Source organism: Mesoplodon bidens, assembly GCF_964165515.1.
Source record: "Mesoplodon bidens genome assembly, chromosome: 15".
Taxonomy (NCBI): Eukaryota; Metazoa; Chordata; class Mammalia; order Artiodactyla; family Ziphiidae; genus Mesoplodon; species Mesoplodon bidens.
In genome coordinates, this window is record NC_138171.1 from 28120099 (window position 1) to 28140885 (window position 20787).

Genomic DNA, 20787 nt, shown 5'->3' on the forward strand with positions numbered 1-20787 from the left:
AAATTACATTAAAATTAATAAAAATTAAAACTTTAAAAATAAAATTAAAATGTTTAAATAAAATAAAAATGAAAAAAATTTAAATAAGTGAAATAAATTTTGAGTAAAATTAAAAATTGGCAATTTGTAACCATTTAAAAATAAGGAAAGAGAAATAAAATAATACAAAACAAGAGTACTATCAGCTTGGCTGATGCTGATAAAGTGTTATGAATTAAGTCTGATTGACTCAAATGCCTGTCAGAAGCGGGGCAAGAGGGGAGGAGGAAGGAAAATCAGGTCTGAATTTGACTGGGTTTTTCCAGCCTGCCATGGGCAGAGGGCAGGATGTCAGGCCCCATCATGGCCTCATCCACAAATAGCCATCACGTCATTTATACATTTGTAATGTGCCAGCAACACACACACACACACACAAACACACACACATCCTTCCATCCTCACTGCTGTTCTCTGAGGTTCCCTTTCACAGAGGAGTGAACAGAGGCTCAGAGAGGGTGAGTCACTGTGCCATAGACACAGAGCACCTAGGACCTCCCTATCCTCTGAATCTGGACTCCCCAAGGTAACCTTCTTTTGGAGAGTTAGGTCTACAGAGGACTTTCAAACACAGGCAGGGGTATGTCTGACATCAGGCTGGAATGTCCTGGATGCTAGAAGGAGCCAACCTTCCCATGATGCATTACTGTGATCACCATTCATTAGCACCTACTGTCTCTCAGATGGGTTATATGCACAATTTTGACCTTCAAGGCAATCCTATGATGTAGATGCTATTATCATCCCCATTGTATTGATAGACAACAATGAGAGTCAGGAGTGAAATATTTTCACCCAAGCACGGCAGTAGCAGAGCTGGGAGCTGAGCCCAGGCCTGTCACAGCCCAAATCCCACACCCACTGCCTGGCACTGGACACTTTTCATAGTCACTAACTGAGCACTCACTATGTGCTAGGGATGCGTTTCATGCCCCATTTTGCAAATTAGCCAACTGAGGCCCAGAGGGGAGAGGTGACTTGCTCAAGGCCACTCAGCTGGTGAGCAGTAGAGGCCGTGGCCTTCGTGACAGCCAGCCAGCCTCCCACTGCTCATCTGGCACTTGCTAGAGACAACTGTGCCTGCCTGCCAACACCAGAGCAGGCTGCAGAAGGGCAGTTGTGACATTCCTTTCTGGGTGTCTCCACCCCTGCGGAAAGGGAGTGGTTTCCCTATGCAGTCTGGGTCCCCCAGGCTTGAGAATGCCTTTCTTCTGAGATGCTGAAACAGAACCCCCCACCCACAGCAGCACAGAGGAGTCCCCACCACGGGCCACAGAGCAGGGGCCCTATGAGTCACGCGGCATTACAAGAAATCATCCCAGAGGCAGGCAGTAGGGGCCCAGCCTGAGGTAGCAGTGCTCAAAATGAGTGAGCTTCACCCAGGCACTGGGGACAAACCATTCCCTTCGGGACCCTGGAGGAATCCCCAGGGGTGGGGCCAAGGGCTCATGTGTCCCGAGTGGCGCTGACTGCTGCACAGGGCTGAGGAAAGGAGGTTCTGGCTATGGAGACCTGGGGGGCACATTCCAACCTCTCCCCATCCTGGCTGTGTGACCCTGGCAAGTCGATTGCCCTCTCTGTGCTTGGAGGGTCTCTGGAGAATAAAAGGATCAAATCACCTCGTGGGCTATTATCTGGATGAATTGGGAGGAGGCCAGACAGGATGGCTATGCACCCAACCTTTGGAATCAATTGTCTGGGTTTAAATCCTGGCTTTGCCAAACTTACTTGCCAAGCTATTGGACTGGAACATATGAAATCGCTAATATTTGGCTGTTTTCAACCTACAAAAATGGCAGTTTCACACACTTCAACTAATGCTCCTCTCTTCTTAATTCAGTTTCCTCTTCCGTAAAATGTGGATAATAACAGTCCCTTTGCAAGTTGATGTGAGGACTAAATAAGGGTGGGAGGCAACTGAGCTCAGTAGTTGGAACTTGGCTCTGGGACTAGGAAGGATTTGAACTTGGCTGTGTGTCCTGGGGAAAGTCACTTAACCCCTCTGTGCCTTGGTTTTCTCATATGTAAAACAGGGATAATAATAGTACCCACATCACAGGTTTATTAGGAGAATTCAGTCAGTTTATATGCATAGTACCTGACATTGGCAAATAAAATAAAACAACATAGGTAACATCTGGCATAGAGTAAATGCTCAACCATAAAACCAAATCAAAAAGAGACTTTTCTAAACCTTTGGTGCCAGTGAAAATTAAGTACTTAAAAAAAACCAAATAAATGTTTTTAGGAACATATATGTGTATGGATATATACGTGAGGAGTGTGCTCCTGGGTGTCCACAGGGTCTGGGGCCGATCTACATCCTGACAGTGTCCACAGCCTGGGGCTCTGATGCAAGGACTGCCCTCCAGGCCATGGTGGTTCTGTGTGGCCCAGGCCTCCACCAGGTCCCTCTTATGGAACCACACAGCCAGGCCACAGACCCCATGTGGCACTCAGGTAACTCTGGAGGCCCTTACGAGGCTCCTGGACCCCAGGCTGGCCTCTGGTTATTAAGAAACCTCTGCAGACAGCCTTCAAGCTGTGAAAGCCCTCTTGGTTCCATCCTCTCATCTAGCATTTCTTCTAGGCCTGGGAGAAAGGCAAAGCGGACTGAGCATGGCCAAGTCACACAGGGGAAACTGAGGCTCTGAGAAGCTCTAAACCAGATTCCAGGCCCTGGAGCAAGCTGCCTTACTCTGCCTATCCAAGGCCACCCTCACCACCCCCGTTCGCTTTCCTGCATCCTCACCTCCACTCCTGGCTGGATGGTCCTGGGTGAGGTACTTCCTCACTTGAGGCTCCATTTTTACAAGCGTGGGTCTCAAAGGTCTCAACTGGCCTTTTCAGTCCTAACATTCCATTATTCTACCTTCTCCAGAACTCCAGAGAAAAAATGAAAGTTGAACTGCTCTGCAAACGATAAAGTGCTATATAAATGACAGGGTGGTTAATGGCAGTATTAGATGGACTTTCTGGAGCAGTCTATAGTAGGCGGGATTTGCTCCTGTGGTTCTGGAATCAGGAACACTGGCTATGTGACCTTGGACAAGCCTGTTTCTCTCTCTGAACCAGCCTTCTTCTTCTGTAAAGGAAGAGGGGCAACCATATCCACCTGGCAGGTTTGGGGGAGGGTCGATGAGAAAGGAACATGCAATGTCCAGCGCTCACTGGCTGCTTGAGGGTGTCTAATGCAGGAGGGATATTTAGGCCCCCAACGGGTCCTAGGGCTAAAATCTACCTTGGGAAAAGAAAACATCTTGGGAAGGACAGGGCTGCCAGATCCTGGGCCATTAGAAACAAGCATAAGCACCAGGGCTTCCCTGGTGGCGCAGTGGTTGAGAGTCCGCCTGCCGATGCCGGGGACACGGGTTCGTGCCCCGGTCTGGGAAGATCCCACATGCCTCGGAGCGGCTGGGCCCATGAGCCATGGCCGCTGAGCCTGCGCGTCCGGAGCCTGTGCTCCGCAACGGGAGAGGCCACAGCAGTGAGAGGCCCGCGTACCGCAAAAAAAAAAAAAAAAAGAAAGAAATAGAGGTTTGCAAAATGTGTCGAGGGCAGTTGCTACTTATAAAGGCAATTCGGTGTCCTGTTTGGGGCTCCAGAGCCGGTCTGGGTTCACACGCCTATGGCTGTGTGACCCATGGGGGCTTCGTCTCCCCACCTGCAATACTGGGATCCCCTAGAACCCGCCTCTCAGAGCTGTCAGGAGCACTGCATTGGGTTCAGCCAAAAGCTCCACACTTTTGGGGGAATGGTAAAAATTACATTTTTACATCAGTACACACACAGTACACAGAGTACACACACACTCATTCACACACTCCCCCACACACCCACATCCATGTGCACACACATGCACCCACTCATACATTCACATACATATGTAAGCCGAAACCCATTTCTCAAAATGATAATTAATCTTAACACTTGCAATGCACTCTGATATCTTCTAAAAAGGGGGCTGGCAAACTATGGCCCATGGGCTAACTTTGGGCTATGGCTTCTTTTTGTATGGCCTGTAGGCTAAGAATGGTTTAATATTTTTAAAGGCTTGTAAAAAAACAAAACAAAACAGGAAGAATATGTCCCATGAAGTCTAGAATAGTAACTACCTGGCCTTTTGCAAAAACAGTTTGCCGACCCCACTCTATTTTATTCTGCTCTATACTATTCTGTTCTGTTTTATCCATTCTACACCATTTCGGCATTCTAAATGCAAGCTGCATTTACTAAATTTATCTCCCTCATCTGCTATGGAAAAACTCTGCATCAACATGAGCTTCAGTTTTTTCACTAGATGAAAGGATGGAAAGATGGATGAAGAGACAGTGGACTGACAGATGGACTAGAGGAGGCAGGGGAACAAAGGGAAGAAGGTCCCCTTATCCTGGCAGGACACCTCAGCCAAGTAACGTCCCACCTCTGAGTCTCAGATTCTAGGCTGCACTGAGGGATCCTGTCCCTGTCAGTTTTTCTGATGGATCCATTCCTGACATCCCTAGGAGAGGCTGGGCTCTGGCCTGTCTGCCATCGGACCTCCACCCCCTCTGCCACACAGCCCCTTCGGCCCTTCCCATCCGGCCAGACCCTCCCCTCCTCCTGCCAGAGTCCCCAGCTCCTATGCTGCTGCTACCACTTCTGCAGCCCTCTGATGGGGCTCCTCTCAGATGCCTCCTCCTTGCAGCCCCTGGCAAGTCTCTAGCAGAATTCATTTCTTTTTCTCTGCACAGGCTTTGGAGCCTCCAGAACTCTGGGTCCACGTACCAGCTCAGCTGCTGGGAGTTCCTGGGCAGGTCCCTGCCCCTTTTGGAGCCTCAGACCCCTTGTCTAGGAAATAGGTGTAACACAGGTAGCGCCATAGTCAGTCAGATGTCGAAACCCACATGCAGAGCTCCCGGCACGTGGCTGGCCCCAAGTCGCCTCAAGGGTCTCCTTTGGTGGCTGGGCAGGGGTGGGGTGGTCTCCATCCATGGGAGAGGGAGGTGGGATACACCTTGTTCTGGGCCCAGCCATGGCCCTGGCCTGGAGACTAGAAACCTGGGTCCTCCCCGATCGCCACCCCTGCCTCGGGTACTTGCTTGCTGTGTCTCAGCTTCTCTGTCTGTGTACAGGGGACAGTGCTGCTGGCCTGGCCATCCACATAGGGCCTTTCAGTTTACAGAGAATTATTATATTCAGTCCACCTAACAGGACTCTGGAGTGGGCGCTGCCACAGTCCCTTTACAGATAAAGAAAAAGAGGCTCAGAGCGGGGAGAAGGGCAGAGGTGAGATTCAACCTGCATGAAACTCCCCTCCCCCAGCCCAGGGAGCATCCAGCTCTGCTGTAAAATGGGAGGGGGAAGTGGCTGAGTCCTCATGAAGCACCTACTCTATGCCTTTGGACACCTTCCCTCTGGGACTGTGGTGAATCATCCCAAACACCAAAGAGGTAGGTGCAACTGTTCGCATTTCACAGATGTGGAACCAATGCAGAAGGTACATGGACTGCCCCAAATCACACAACCAGGGAAGGAGAAGGCCCTGAATTTCAGAGCTGTTCCCTCTGCCCTTTGCTGCCTCAGGTCTAGAAGGATCTAAAGGCACCACGTGAATGTGGGTGACAATTGCCTCCACCAAGCCCCCTCCCCAGAAGGCCTTAGACGCTGGGAAAGTCAGTCATGGCCTGTCCTCTCCTCATTGCCTAAATGAAGCTCCGTGTTGAGGTAGGGGTACAGACCAGGGCCCCCTCACCCTGCCCGACTGTCCTACTGCCGGGACACCCCAGCATGTTTCAAGAGAAACATCCCCATCTGGTTCTGATTCATTTATACTTAATTAATCAACATGTTGTTTTGTAAGAGTCACTTGAGATCCAAGAACCGTTCTCAAGCCTTTTCTTTTAGTCTTTCTTGTCTTGGAAGCAGAAGAATTAGGTTTCATCAAAAAACAGTGATGCTGGAGCTTGAGGAAGCATGGGTCTGTGGGAACCAGGCCCCGAGGGTGACAGCTCAGCCTGGGCGGCTGCTGGGCCCAGCGAGTGCTCCTCTTGACCTTGCAGAGTAGGCCAAAGGCTGGGCCAAGCACTCGGGCACGGAGGGGAGGTAGGAGAGGGCCAGGGAAGGGCATCCCTCCACACGGGCAGCTCCTCAAGGGCAGGCCCCAGGTCTGTTCACCTCGGCACTCCCAAGGTTCCCAGCACAGAGCCGGGCGCACGGTCTGCCCTGTAATGCCTGTTGAATGAACAAGGGGAAGAGAGAGAGAGAAAGGAAGGGAGGAAGGGAGGAAGGGAGGGGGAAGCGAGGGAGAAAAAAGAAAAGAAAAGGAAAGGAAAAAAAAGACACTGCCAATACCTAGGTGCCTTCAGGACACATTCTCCTGCCAAAGTTACACCAGAATGTCAAAGCTGGTAAGACCCTCAGGGAGCTCATGTGCAATTTTCCAAGAAGCTGTCTTACGAAAAATGGTCTCTAATCTGTAACTGGTTTGGGAAAGGTCCTGCTCTCTATCCCCAGCCTCTTCACTATGAATCCTCTGCTAAGTCCCACAGTTAAGAAATCTGCTAAAGCCAGCATCTCTCATACCTATTTGGCTGGGACTCCTATGACCACCTTGCAGAAGATGCTACAGGAAGCCTTCTGCTACTCTCCCACCTCCACCCCAGTGCCAATGGGGAAACCAAGGCTGTGGGCAGTGGGCAGGTGGTGGTGGGGAATCCACTTACCCAAAGGGGTTGGCGGTTGGACTGAAATCCAAGGCTATCTCTGTTGCACCTGACTGATAAATGGAGCCACAAGCCTCTTTCTGAAGACGCTGCGCTGGACATGCATGTGTCCCATATGCAAGAGACCACCTACCGTGGGGAGGGGTGCCAATAGCCCCCTCACCAAATGGTGGCTATGTAAGGCGCAGCCACGCCCGACCTCACTGAGCAACTGGGGATGGGGGGAGGGACTGGAAGTTTTCTTTTTCTTTATTCTTTGTGTGTGTGTGTCTTTTAGAACTGACTGAGAAGCATCTTAAAGATCTTCTAAACTAGCTCCTCTTCAGATGGGGAAAGTGAGGCTCTGAGAAGAGAAGACCAACACAGCTCAGGAGATATCTTCTCAGCGTCATGTCAGACGGATTGAGATTCAAGCCTGCTTTTCTACTAACCCTCTGTGCAACGTTGGACAAATCAGTTTTCCTCTCTGAATCTCAGTTTCCTCGTGTAAAAAATAAGCATCCCCCCAGCCCCACTAGGCTGTTATGAGAGGCAAAGGACGCAATGGACAGGAAAGGAGAATGACTATTGTACTTGGCTACTCATGTAGCCAAGTACACACTAACTCATTCAGTCTTACCCACATCTGCCCTGTGAGTTGGGTACTGAAGATTATTATTCCTATTTTAAAGAGGAGTCGCTGCGGAGACAGTTTTTATTTATCTATGTTTTTGGTCTTTTTAAGAACTGGGAAAGATCTTAGAGAGCTTCTAAAAGACCGTCAGATGGGTAAACTGAGGCTCAGAGAGGCAAAGTGACTTCCCCAAGGTCACTCAGCTGGTAACTGGGGAAGCAGGGATTTGAACAAGGCAGGCTGACTCCAGAGCCCATGACCGTAACTACTATACAAGGGCCATTCACAGAGCAGTGTCCCCATGAGGTCCCAGCTCATGTGAAGCCCACCTACCTCTCCTCTCCCTGGATCCCTCTGTCCAGTCACACCTGGAGCTGGAGTCCTTCAGGCCACAGTCTCTCTGTCCCACCCAATCCCACCCCCAGTTCTCCCACAGCCTCTCTCTGCCTCCCGTTTCACTCCAGGAGTGACTGTCTATTTAGGGCTTTTTCACTCAAGTGGACTAGAATCCCCCAGAGGGCAGACTCTCGCTCTCTTTCCCACGTAGCCAAGCTCAGACCTCACACCAGAGCTGCAAAGAAAGAAGACACAGGGTCTTCATTCACCCGTTGGTCAACTTAGCAAAGTTACTTAGCCTGTCTGAGCCTTGGCACCTGGATTTTAGAATGGGATAAGCCCTATGTCATGAGGATGTAGTGGGGATTCCCTCCTTGAGTAGAAAACCCTGGGCACAGTGGCTGGCTGTTGATTCTCAGACTGCCATCCGGAGGCCAAAGGGCTGCCGGCTCAGGTATGGGACTCGCTCACCTTCCTCGGCCCCCCAGGCTCTGCCAACCCTGGCTCTGCAGGGACAGCCTCAAACCCACCTCCTGAGGATGTTTTGACTCCTTCAGGGAGGGGCTGTGGCACAGGACCCCGAGGTGAGAGTGCAAGGGGCCCCTGGCTTTGTGCCCCACGTACATTTATGGTCTGAACCTTGGTACATCCTCCTAGTGGCCCTAGGAGGTCAAGATGGAAAAACAGGCTCTTAGAGGGGCTGGATGTCTTCCAGGTCATCCCAGAATAAATGTCTTCAAACTCAGGTCTCTCTGAGCTCATGCAGCTCATGCCCTCACCAGAGGGGAACCCACCAAAAATTACTGGCTTCTTGAAAGTGATGCCGGGGGATCAGGGTCTATAATGGGGCTGAGACCGGGGCATCTGGACTCCCAGCTCAGGGCTCTTTATGTCACCTCCTGGCTCAGTATGGATGCTTGGGATGATTTCTGAGCCACTAACTCTGTCCCCTAGGCCCTGCGACCTCTAGCCTGCCACCTGAGGCTTCCTGTCTCTGCAAAAGTCACTTCCCTCCCCGCCCCCCAGCAATGCTGTGATTATAGGGAGCGGGGGCAATGAGAGAGCCCTGGCAGCTCCTTCCCCCCCTGGAGAGCCTCTTGGTCCAGCTTGCCCCACGGGTGCCCTGGGGCCTCAGTCTCCCCATCTGTAAAGTGAGATTGACAGCAGTCTGGAAGAGTTAACAGCCCCGGGCGTCGGGCAGCAGGCAGATGCCCCAAGGGCGACACCCCTGACTATCCCGCGGCGCCTTCCCGGCCACCCTGCCGGCTGCCCCTCGTACCTTGCTTCTTCCTTCGGTTCAGGGGGAGCATGTCCACGGCGTGGGCGACGAGCAGCAACAGGCAGAGTGACGCCCGCATCTGGGCAGCCTGGTCTGGGCGGGGGCGCGGGGCTCCTTGGGACGCCCGACGGCCCAGCGGCTACCGGCGGCGGCGACCGCACAGAGGGCGCGGGGGCTGCTCGGGGCGCGCCGGGCGCATCCACGAGTGCGGGGTCGGTCCCGCCGCCAGCGACCCGCAGTCAGCCCAGGGTCCAACCTCCAGGTCTAGTGAGGGCGTCGGCGGGGCTGGGAGGCGCGGGCGGGGAGGAGTCAGCGAGGCGGGGGCGGTGCATTAACCCGCTTGGAGAAGGCGCGCGGTGGGGGTGGAGGGGGTCGCCCGGCCAGGTCGGTCTGTCACGCCGTGCGCGCTCTGGCGTTCCCGCGCCCGGCACTGTCCCGTGGCATACACAGGTACGGTCCTCCACGCCACACACAGAGGTACAGACGCGCGGACGCCAGGTGACCCCCTCCTCTCAGCATCTCCCTCCACCCCACTCTCGGCCTCGGATTTTCTTTTTCCGCTTTCTCTGTTTCCTCTTTCTCCTAAGCCCCGAAGTGACCAGCACCTGATAAATTAGTCAGTGAAGGGGCCCAGGACCTGGACTGTGTTTCCTCCAGCCTTGTCTACAGGATGGGAGCAGCTGGTACAATTTTAACGCTTTCAGAGCCAAATCCCTCCTTCTCCCCAACAAACGGTGCACTCCTGCCTCCGGCCACCTTGCCCACTAAAAACAGTAAGAGTAAGAATAATACTGCCTATCACTTTGAGGCCTGTGTGCTTGGCGGTGTTCTAAGCACTTTACACATAATATAATCTTCAAAACAATCCAGCGAGGTTCTATTCTGATTAGCTCCTCTTTACAGGGGAGGAAAGGGAAGCTCAGAGAGGCCAAGTGACTTGCCTAAGGCCACACAGCAGGTCAGTGGTCTGTCTGGGTCCAGTGTCCACCCTTTTAGCCACTCTTGGGGCACAGAGGAACTTACCCTTGACAGTCTCTTGCTGACCAATTATCCTTCCTTTATCCTGTGTGTGTAGTTTGATTAAAAAAAAAAAAAAAAAGAAGGAAGGTAAATGCCGGCATCTCCTTCTCCAGCCCCTTGTCCTCATCCTTAGTAAGGCCCCCAGTATAATGAGGACATTTGAGGCCATGTCGGGGGAGGGAAACAGAGAGTGAGGCAACTCTGCCCTGACTGTTCTTCTTCTGTAGGGCTCCACGAACACTGACAAACAACATCCTAGGGGCTTGGTAGAATGTCAGAGCCACCCCCCCAAAATGGCTCCATTCCACAGATGGGGCTACTGAGACCTTGGGATTGGAGGTGCCTAGCTCAGGCAGCCCAGCAAGTCTAAGGCAGAGGTGGGATGGGCACCCAGGTGTCCCAGCATGGTCCCCATCCACCAGACCCTACAAAGCCCTCTTGTTCTGACTCCTTTGATCTCCGTCTTCCCCTCTACCCCACCTTTCACCCCTTTAATCCCAGATCTCAACTCCTTGCAGTATTTCTCAGACACCTCCAAGCCTCTCACACCTCTGAGCCTTTCATGAGTGGCCTCTCCATGGAGTGTTGGTCTACATCCCATCCCCATCCCCACTGACTCATTCAGGACCCTGTCCTGAATATGCCCCTCATCCAGAAAGCCTTCCCTGATTCTCAGGCCAGGCCCAGTGTCTCCTCTGGGCTCCCACATTCTCTTTATTACAGCTTGTGTCACAGCAGGTGGTAACTATGGATGTGTCTGTCCCTTCCTCTGAACTGTCAACTCTTTAAGGCCAGAGCTGAGGTCATATTGCGATGCCTGGAGCCTAGCTCATGCTGGACACAGAGCAGGTATGCAACATGTTTGTAGAATGAATGAATGAATGAGTTCTCCAGATGCAGGAGTCTCCCAGCTTATACATGGAATTTGCGTACTTGGAGAAATGAGGCGACCCTAGAAGTCCAAGCTTTAAGAAGTTTGAAAGTCAGCCCCTACCCAGCCACCACCGGTCCTGAAGTCTCCAGAGTCCAGAGCAGGCCATCCCCCAGGTGAGCAGGGCTGGGGAAGGGCAGGGTGCGTGGCAGTCAGGCAGAGGCTGGGGCCACTTAGCAGCCACAGAGCTCTGCAGCCTGTAGCCTCTCGCCTCTTCTCCCCCCCAACTCCCTCTGCTCCACCTACACCCGCCGCCCCCCCCCCCCCCCCCCGCCTTCTTCTGCTTCTCAAACTCTGCCATGTTTCCCCAGCAGGGCTTTTTGCTGTTACCTCTGCTTGGAAAATTCTTCCTCAGATATCCTCAGGGCCTGTCTCCACTCAAGGTTACCTCCTCTGAGGGGCCCTCTCTGATCACTCCAGACAAAATAGATGCCTGTGCCCTTTATCCCCTGGTCCTGCTTTATTGTCCATAGTACCGAGCACCACCAGGCCTGTTCATGTTTGTAATTTGCCTGTTTGTGAATTCCATGAGGGCAGGAATCTTCTGTTTTATCCTTGTGCCTGACACATAAAGTGCTAAATAAATATCTGTGGAATGAATAAAAGAATGAATGAATGTTCACTCATCCCTTCATTCATTGTGGGACATCAGCTACCTCCTATTCTCTCTCAGGGCCTCAGTTTCCCCATTCATTCAGTGGTACAGATGGGATTCTGTGTTCTCCGAGAGCCCTTCCAATCCTTTCAGAATTTGGTATTTCCAGGGTTCTAAGAGCCAGAACTCAGGCCCCCACCCAACCTTGAGCTGCTCAGAGGGTCTTGGGTTCTCTGTAGCTGTAGAGGGCTGTCTGGGAATCCCAGCCTGCCATCCAGTCACCTCCCCTCAACATAGGTACACAGGGAGGACATCAAGACCAGTGGTGCTGATGGCAGAATAGGAGGTGTACACACCAGGGGTCATCAGTTAACGAACTACTGGACACCGTCACAAATAAATGAAGATGGGTATAATGGCTGCAACGCATTCTGCTCACAGTGCGTGTTCCTGATCAGCAAGTCCTTCTCTGTGGGATAGCCAGGACTGAGGTTCCTTCCAGCTTGTGCTCTGTTCTCTGGTACATGGCTTAAAGCTCACTGAGGAAGGGGCAGGGCATGGAGGACCACATATTGGAGGCGAAGATCACGTCCCCCCACATCTCATTGGCCAGAACTCAGTCACGTGCCACATCTATCTGCAAAGGTGGCTGGGAAATATAGTCTAGCCATGTGCTCAGGTGGAAAACAAACATTTGGTGAACATCTGGCCAGTCTGCCACTCTGGCCCCATTGATGTAGTAGCTCCTGGCTGTGTCAGTTCTGGCCCCTACAAGCTCTTCTTCCTAAGCAGCCAGAGGACCTGGCTTTTCTTTCAGGTGAACCCCAAACTCCTCCTCAGAGCTATAGGGGCTGCTGGATGGCCCCTGCTAGAGTGACCAACTTTCCTGGTTTGCCAGGGATTGAAGAGTTTCTTGGGATGCAATTTTATCTCATGTATAGTTTCATGTAGCCACTACCACATCCAGATGCCTACCTGGACCATCACAAGACTCGCAATCTCATGCTTTCCTTTAGGATCCCACCCACTCCCTCCCCTCCACCTAACCCCTAACAACCACTAATCTGTTCTCCATTTCTATAATTATGTTGTTACACTTATGTTATATAATAGAATCATGCAGTATGTGTCCTTTTGAGACTGTCTTTCTTTACTTAGCATAATTTCCTTGAGATTTGTCCAAGTTATTGCATGTATTAATAGTTGCTTTTTATTGCTGAGTAGTATTCCATGATATGGATGTATTATAGTTTGTTTAACCATTCATCCACCAAAAGACATTTGAATAATTTCAAGTTTTTGGTTATTAAATCTAAAACAACTGTGGACATTTGTATACAAGTTTCTGTGTATCCTCTTCAGCAAAAATGTCTGTGCATGTCTTTCTGCACATTTTTAATTAGATTTTTTTATTGTTGCATTTTAAGACTTCTTTACTCTATATGTTATTTGCTAATATTTTCTCCTAGTCCATAATTTGTCCTTTCATTCTCTTACCAATGTCTTTCATAGAGCAGAGGTTTTACTTTTGATGAGGTCCACTTTATCAATTTTTCCTTTTATGGATCATGATTTTGGTGTTAAATCTAAGAACATTTGCCTGGTCCCAAGTCTCAAATATTTTCTCCTATTTTTTTTTCTAGAAGTTATATTGTTTTACATTTAAGTCGATGATCTATTTCAAATTAATTTTTGTATAAAGGGTGAGGTGTAAGTCAAGGTTCCTTTTTTGCCTGTTGATGTCCAGTTACTCTAGTATTATTTGTTGACAAGGCTGTATCACCTCTATTGAATTGCTTTTGCTCTTCTGTCAAAAATTAACTGGGTATATTTGTATGGATCTATTTCTAGGTTATCCATTTTATTCCATGAACTATGTGCTGTTCTGGCTGCCAGTACCACATTGTCTTGATTATGGTAGTTTCATAAGAAATCTTGAAATTGGGTAGACTGATCCTACCCATTTTATTCTTTTTCAAAACTGTTTTAGCTATTCTAGTTCCTTTGCCTTTCAATATAAATTCTATAGTAATTTTGTCTATGTCTTCAAAAAATCTTGTTGGGAATTTGATCAGAATTGCATCAAGTATGTATATCTATTTGGGGAGAATTGACATCTTGACTATGTCGCGTCTTCCAATCCATGAACATGATATGTCTCTCCATTTATTAAGATCTTCTTTGATTTTTTAAAAAATCAATGTTTGGTCATTTTCAGCATGTGCATATGTTTTATTAGATTTACACCTAAGTATTTCTTTTCCTTTTTTAAAAAGCAGTTGTGAATGGTACTGTATTTTTAGTTTTGCTGCCTCACGTGTTCATTCCTAGTATACAGAAATGCAACTGATGTTTTAAAAACTGAAGTATAGTTGACTTACAATGTTGTGTTAGTTTCTGATGTACAGCAAAGTGATTCAGTTATATATATGTATTCTTTTTCATATTCTTTTTTATTATAGGTTATTACGAGATAGTGAGTTTAGTTCCCTGTGCTATACAGTAGGACCTTGTTGTTTATCAGTTTTATATATAGTAGTTTGTATCTGCTAATCCCAAACTCCTAATTTATCCCTCCCACCTCCATTTCCCCTTTGGTAACCATAAGTTTTGTTTTCTATGTCTGTGAGTCTGTTTCTGTTTTGTAAATAAGTTCATTTGTATCATATTTTAGCTTTCACATATAAGTGATATCATATGATGTTTCTCTTTCTCTGACTTACTTCACTTAGTATGATAAAATCTAGGTCCATCCATGTTGCTGCAAATGGTGTTATTTCATTCTTTTTTATGGAAAATTCAGATATATATATCACATATTCTTTATCCATTCATCTGTTGATGGACCTTTAGGTTGTTTCCATGTCTTGGATATTGTAAATAGTGCTGCTATGAACATTGGGGTGCATGTATCTTTTCGAATTAGAGTTTTCTGTGGACATATGCCCAGGAGTGGAACTGCTGGGTCATATGGTAACTCTATTTTCAGTTTTTTAAGGAACCTCCATACTGTTTTCCATAGTGGCTGCACCAACTTACATTCCCACCAACAGTGTAGGAGGGTTCTCTTTTCTCCACACTCTCTCCAGCATTTATTGTTTGTAGACTTTTTAATGATGGCCATTCTGACTGGTGTGAGGTGATACCTCATTGAAGTTTTGATTTGCATGTCTCTGACAATTAGCGATGTTGAGCATCTTTTCATGTGCCTATTGGCCATCTGTATGTCTTCTTTGGAGAAATGTCTGTTTAGGTCTTCTGCCCATTTTTGATTGGGTTAATACAACTGATTTTTATGTGTTGCTCTTTTATACTGCCACATTGCTGAACTCACTTATTAATTCTAGGAGTATTTTTTATTTATTTTTTTTTTTTTTACGGTACGCGGGCCTCTCACCGCTGTGGCCTCTCCCGCTGCGGAGCACAGGCTCCGGACGCGCAGGCCCAGCGGCCATGGCCCACGGGCCCAGCCGCTCCGCGGCACGCGGGATCCCCCCAGACCGGGGCACGAACCCGCGTCCCCTGCATCGGCAGGCGGACCCTCAACCACTGCGCCACCAGGGAAGCCCTCTAGGAGTATTTTTAAAAAGATGTTTAGGGCTTTTCAGAATAGACAATCATGTCACTTGCAAATAAAATAAAAGTTATTATTTCTTTCTTTCTGATTTATGTTCCTTTTATTTCCTTTTCCTGCCTTATTGCATTGGCTAGAACTTCCAGCACTGGCTGAACAAGAGTGATCCTTGCTTTGTTCCCAATCTTAGTGGGAAAGCATTCAGTCTTTCACCATTAAGTATGATGTTAGCTGTAGATTTTCTGTAGATGCTCTTTATCAAGTTGAGGAAGTTCCTCTCTATTACTGCTATTGCTATTGCTATTTTTTCTGAGAGTTTTTATCATGAATTGGTGTTGGATTTTGTCAAATGCTTTCTTTGCATCTATTGATATAATCATGTGATTTTTCTTTAGCCTGTTGATATGGTACATTCATTGATTTTTGAATGTTGAATCAGCCTTTCCACCCTGGAATAAACCCCACTTGGCCATGGTTTATGATTCTTTTTATATATTACTGAATTCTACTGGACAATATTTTATTAAGGATTATTGCAGCTATATTCATGAAGGATATTGATCTCTATATATTTTTGTGTACTGTCTTTGTCTGGTTTTGGTATTAGGATAATACTACTCCAGTAACACCAGAAGAACAAAGCAGGCCAGAAGAGAATTGCGAGGGCTCTGGAAACCAAATGGTCATTGCAACTACAGCCCACAAAATAGGTGAGAACCTATATGCTACACCTAAACAGTGAGACTGCATGCTAAAATGAAAGATTTAAATAGGGCCTGGAGTTTTCTAATATAATAGCCCAAATGTCCAGGATATATAGAAAATTACCTGTCATACCAAGAACCAGAAAACCATAGTTTGAATGAGAAAAGACAATCAGCCAATGCTAAACCATGATGATTCCGATGTTGGAATTATCTGACAAGGATTTTAAAGCAGCCATCAAAAAAAAAATCCTTTGAGAAGAAATTATACAGTCTTTTGAAAAAAATGGAAGGAGAAAATCTCAACAAAGAAATAGAAGTTACAAAAAAGAACCCAAAAGAAATTATAAAACTGAAAAATACAATAATTGAAACAAAAACTTTGCTAATAGACTCAATAGCAGAGTGGAGATACCCAGTGATGGACAGATATCCCCACTCCCTCCTTCAGTAAGTGAGAGAGCCTGAGACATGTTCTATGCTGTCTCCCAGAACTCCCCAGCACGGTTGAGCTCCAATTGTGCCCAGTGGTAACTGTCTTGATGAGCCATCCTTCATGGGCTGCCTTTCGGTCCTGTTTCACTCCTTATTCTCAGCCCTGTGTTTCTCAAGATCAATTCCCAGATAAACTTCCTGAACTCCAATCTGTGTCTCAGGGTCTGCTTCTCAGCAACCCCAAACCAAGACAGTATTTTACTAATTCTGTCCTGACTGCTTCTGAGGTAGTGCAGGTAAAAGCAATGCCTAATCCAGAGTAAATCTTCACTAATAATTTCCATTGTCTATACCTCAGTTTCATCATCTGTAAAAGAGAGGCATTGAACCCCCCACCTTCCTCCACCGGACTTCGTCTTGTTCTCCTCTTAAATCACAACCTCTGCAACCCCTGTCTTCATTCTTCACTTTGTCTGGTTTTTCCCAAGGGAAGGCAAGCAGCCTTGGCCCTGGGATGCTCAGGCAAACAAAGGAGCTGCTTCAAGTCAGCCACCCCTCCCTCACCAACCCCAGTGGAATCACAGCCTCCATGGTAGGTTGGGTTGTTGTTTTTAATACCAGTGTGAAATAAATTGAAAAATTACCCATAAAATACAGGTTTTCAGCAGCTGGCCCGAAATTTCTTTCCATAAACAAACAATTTTAAAGAGATGCCTTAATGCCACCCGCCAACTCCTCCCCCCAGCCTTTTATGTCCCTGTGTAGGAGTGGGGTCTGCTGAGAGACTCAGCCTCCTGGGCACAGGCAGGCTGCTGGGGGCCATGGGTCATCCTTAGGCCTTTTGCTGACCTGCATTTCTTACCCCTGTCTATCTGTTCCGTGAAGAATCCCCCAGACTCATCCCTCACCCTAGTTCCTATACACAGCATAGACTTGGGAGCCAAACTGCCTGGGTTTGAACCAGAGATTTCCTGTGTATTAAGTGTGACTTTAAGCAAGTTACTTATTTCTGCCTCAGTTTCCTCCTCTGAAAATAGGGATGATATTAATACCTACTTCATAGGGTTGTTTGAGGATTAGATTAAATATACATGAAGCTCTTAAAACAGTGCCTGGCACAAGGCCATGCTGTGTAAATGTTAGCTATTATTAGTTTTACAGACAGAAGGGAAAGTGGGATAGAAGATGGAGTAGGAGGCTTAGTGACATTTAGATTTTTCCACAATAAGCCTTGTTTGGGGTTTCCTCTGGGGTGTTTATATAAACATCTGCCCAGTGCCCTACAGTTTGCTAAGCTTGCTGACATCTGCTATTTCATCTGGCCTGACATTTAACTATGGAAGGATTCAGGACATGGGTTATGGTTAGCCCAGGTTACAGAAGAGGAAAGTGAGGCCTCGTAGGTGGACTGACTCACCCAAGGTCTCAGGAAGTGATAGACTCCTATTTGGTTGGTCAGGGACCCAAGATGAATCCTGATCCTGGTCATAACATTGAACCCTGATTCTCTCATCATAGACTGAGCCTTGGTCCTTCATCACACACTGATACTTGACCCTGATCTTAGACTGAATCATAATCCTGGTCCCAGGTGGGGCTTTGACCCCATTCTTTTTTAAAAAAAAATAAATTTATTTATTTTATTTGTTTATTTTTGGCTGCATTGGGTCTTCGATGCTGTGCACGCGCTTTTCTCTAGTTGTGGCGAGCAGGGGCTACTCTTCGTTGCGGTGCACAGGCTTCTCATTGCAGTGGCTTCTCTTGTTGCGGAGCACGGGCTCTAGGCGCACGGGCTTCAGTAGTTGTGGCTCGCAGGCTCAGTAGTTGTGGCTCGTGGACTCTAGAGCGCAGGCTCAGTAGCTGTGGTGCACGGGCTTAGTTGCTCCGCGGCATGTGGGATCTTCCTGGACCAGGGCTTGAACCCATGTCCCCTGCATTGGCAGGCGGATTCTTAACCACTGTGCCACCAGGGAAGCCCTGACCCCATTCTTGATCATGGACTGAGTCCCAGACTAAGCTACCATCTTGGTTTTGGTCAGAACCTTCAATGTTGTTTCACAGTAGACCCTGACTCCAGCCTCTGACTGAGCCCTGATCCTGTGACCTGCTGAGCCCTGATCCTTCTTCTAGACTGAGTCATACCCTGGGCCCCATACTGACTTATGATCTTGGTTTCATACTGAGCCCCTGCTTTGGCCCCAGACAGAGCCCCCAGTGGGGTCTCTAACCTGGGACTCCAGATCTAGCCTCATCTTGGATCTGCTGTATGAATCCAATTTCCCATCTTCCCCAGGCTTCAGTCCATCTCCCAGAAAAGGGTGGAAAAGAAAACTGTTCTCAGCACCCTTTGGAGAAGGTGCAGGCATCAGAGCAGGATTTACAACCTATTACTGGAGGCAAGACCCCCATATCCTCTCCTGTGTTTGCAAACCCCATAACCCCACCTGGGGGCAGCCTCAAAGACCCAAGTTCTCCTGATGCCAGAACTCTGAGGAGTTCTATTGTTTGGGTGGTTTTCAGTTCTGATTATTTAATGCAGTCATTCCTGGTTTTACACTCACAGCCTTTGTCCGCTAGGATAGGGTTTTTCTTGTTCCTGCGGTTGCAGTTGTAACACGTTTTCAAACGAAGGGAAAATGTTTCAAACAATAGTGAAAATATTTCTAAAACATGTTCACAATCAAGTTGATGTCTCAGTAATTGTCTGGGGGAGAGAAGGGAAGGACAAAGAGAAGTTTTGCATAGTTGGGGGCAGCAGGTCTCTGGTGGGCTGGGGGCAGGGGTGCTGAGACCAGCCTTGGCTCTGAGAAGATGAGGGAGAAGTGAGTGCAGAAAGGTGGAGGAAAAAGCCAAGGCTCAGGCCTCTGAACTTTCCCACTCTGGAAGGAGCTGAGAGCCAGAGCCTCTTACTTTCTGTGCACCCTTAAATCTGAGCCTCACTTTTCTCATCTATGAAATGGAGATAATACACGCCCAAGGAGGACTCTGGAGATCAGAAGATAACTGCAGAGCACCCAGACAAGTGCTGACCCTGGGAAGGTGCAAATTATAGCAGGTGGTGCCGTCATTATTATTTATATCCATTGTTTGTCAGCTGAGAGACAGTAGAGCTTGGTGACACATGGAGGCTGGCATCCAACTGCCTGGGTTCAAGTCCTGATTCTATTACTTACTACTTATGTAACCTTGGGCAAGTTGCTGAACTCCTCTGTGCCTCAGTTTCCTCATCTGTAAAGTGGGGATGGTAATCAAGTTATTGTGAGGATTAAATGAGTTAATACATGCAAAGCACTTAGAACTGTGCCTGGCACATCATAAGTGCCTAATAAGTGTTAGCTATTACTATTTGTTCAAAAAATATTTCATGCAGCCCTATTATGTGCCGCTTTTAGGGATAGAAAAATTACTTCACATGAAGTGCAGTGAGGGACACTGGGCCCCCAAGTTTTCTTGACCCATATCCCCTGTCTCGATTCCAACCTTTAGGAGTCGGATAATTGATTGATTGATTCATTCATTCATTACCTAACACCAGCTGTGTGCCAGGGAGCGGTGAGAGTTAAAGACACAAGGTCCTCACGGCCTGGTGGGGAGCAGAGAGGAAAAGCAGGCAATTACAACAAAATTGGATAAATTCTAAAGTGCAGGCATGTTGGAGGGGTGGTGGAGACCCCGGGAAGGTGCTGGAAGGAGGCCTGCAAGAGCTGATATCTGAACTGAGTCTTAAAGGGCTCCCAGAAGTTAAACATTCATTTATTCAACAAATATTTACTGAGCACTGGTCCACACGCTGAGGATTCAACCAACAACATGACAGGTCCAGATCCCGCCCTCCTGGGGCTTACAGTCCAGCAAGGGTGAGGGCGAGTGCTATGAAGAAAACGAGTGGGGTGAGGAGGCAGAGAGTGACGAGGGGTGGTCAGGGAGAGCTTCTCTGAGAGGTGACCCTGGCCGGAAACCTGAATGAAGTGAGGGAGCAAATTGTGTGGAGATCTGGGGAGAGCATTCCAGGCAGAGGGAACAGCAGATGCAAAGGCTCAGAGGTGGGAATGAACTTGGGGTCAAGGCAGTGAAGGGAGGTAGAGTGGCTAGGATGGAGGGAGCGAGGGGGTGTGCAGGAAGGGGAGCGGAGCAGTGGCAAGGGTGGTGGGATTGGGGCAGGCGTGGCCTTGTCTGAGTGTATTCCCAAGGAGATGGGGAGGGGGCGGGTGGCTGGGGGTGGGTGGGAAGAGAGGAAGTAGGAGCTGCCGCCCTTGAGGGGGACTGGGGAGGGACAAGATCAGACACTGGCCTTAGAATGGCTGGAGTTCTGGGTCCTTCCACACTCTGTCCTTAGTTCTCATAACGACCCATTTCACAGGTGGGGAAATGGAGGCCCCAGAGAGTCACACAGAGAGAACACAGATCTTGCTGTCTCTAGCTTCCGAGCCCTGGTTCCCAGAGCTCCCCACTGTCTTCTCTGGTGTCTGACTCCCAGCCCTAAGGATCCTCAGGACCCACAGCCTCCCCCAGCCTACAGAGTCCTGAGCCACTGCCTTCTCAGCCAGCTCAGCCAAA

General features: G+C 48.5%; 1 protein-coding gene across 1 annotated transcript in view; it reads right to left on the reverse strand.

Moving 5' to 3' along the window:
- RSPO4 (R-spondin 4) overlaps positions 1-9050 on the reverse strand; it is a gene marked incomplete at both ends in the record, with an annotated part of 41590 nt that extends 32540 nt beyond the window's left edge. The window contains one exon of the mRNA XM_081255137.1: positions 8972-9050. Within this exon, the coding sequence (XP_081111263.1) occupies positions 8972-9050 (79 nt within the window). The remainder of the gene's footprint in view (positions 1-8971) is intronic.
- Between the last annotated feature and the right edge of the window lie 11737 nt (positions 9051-20787).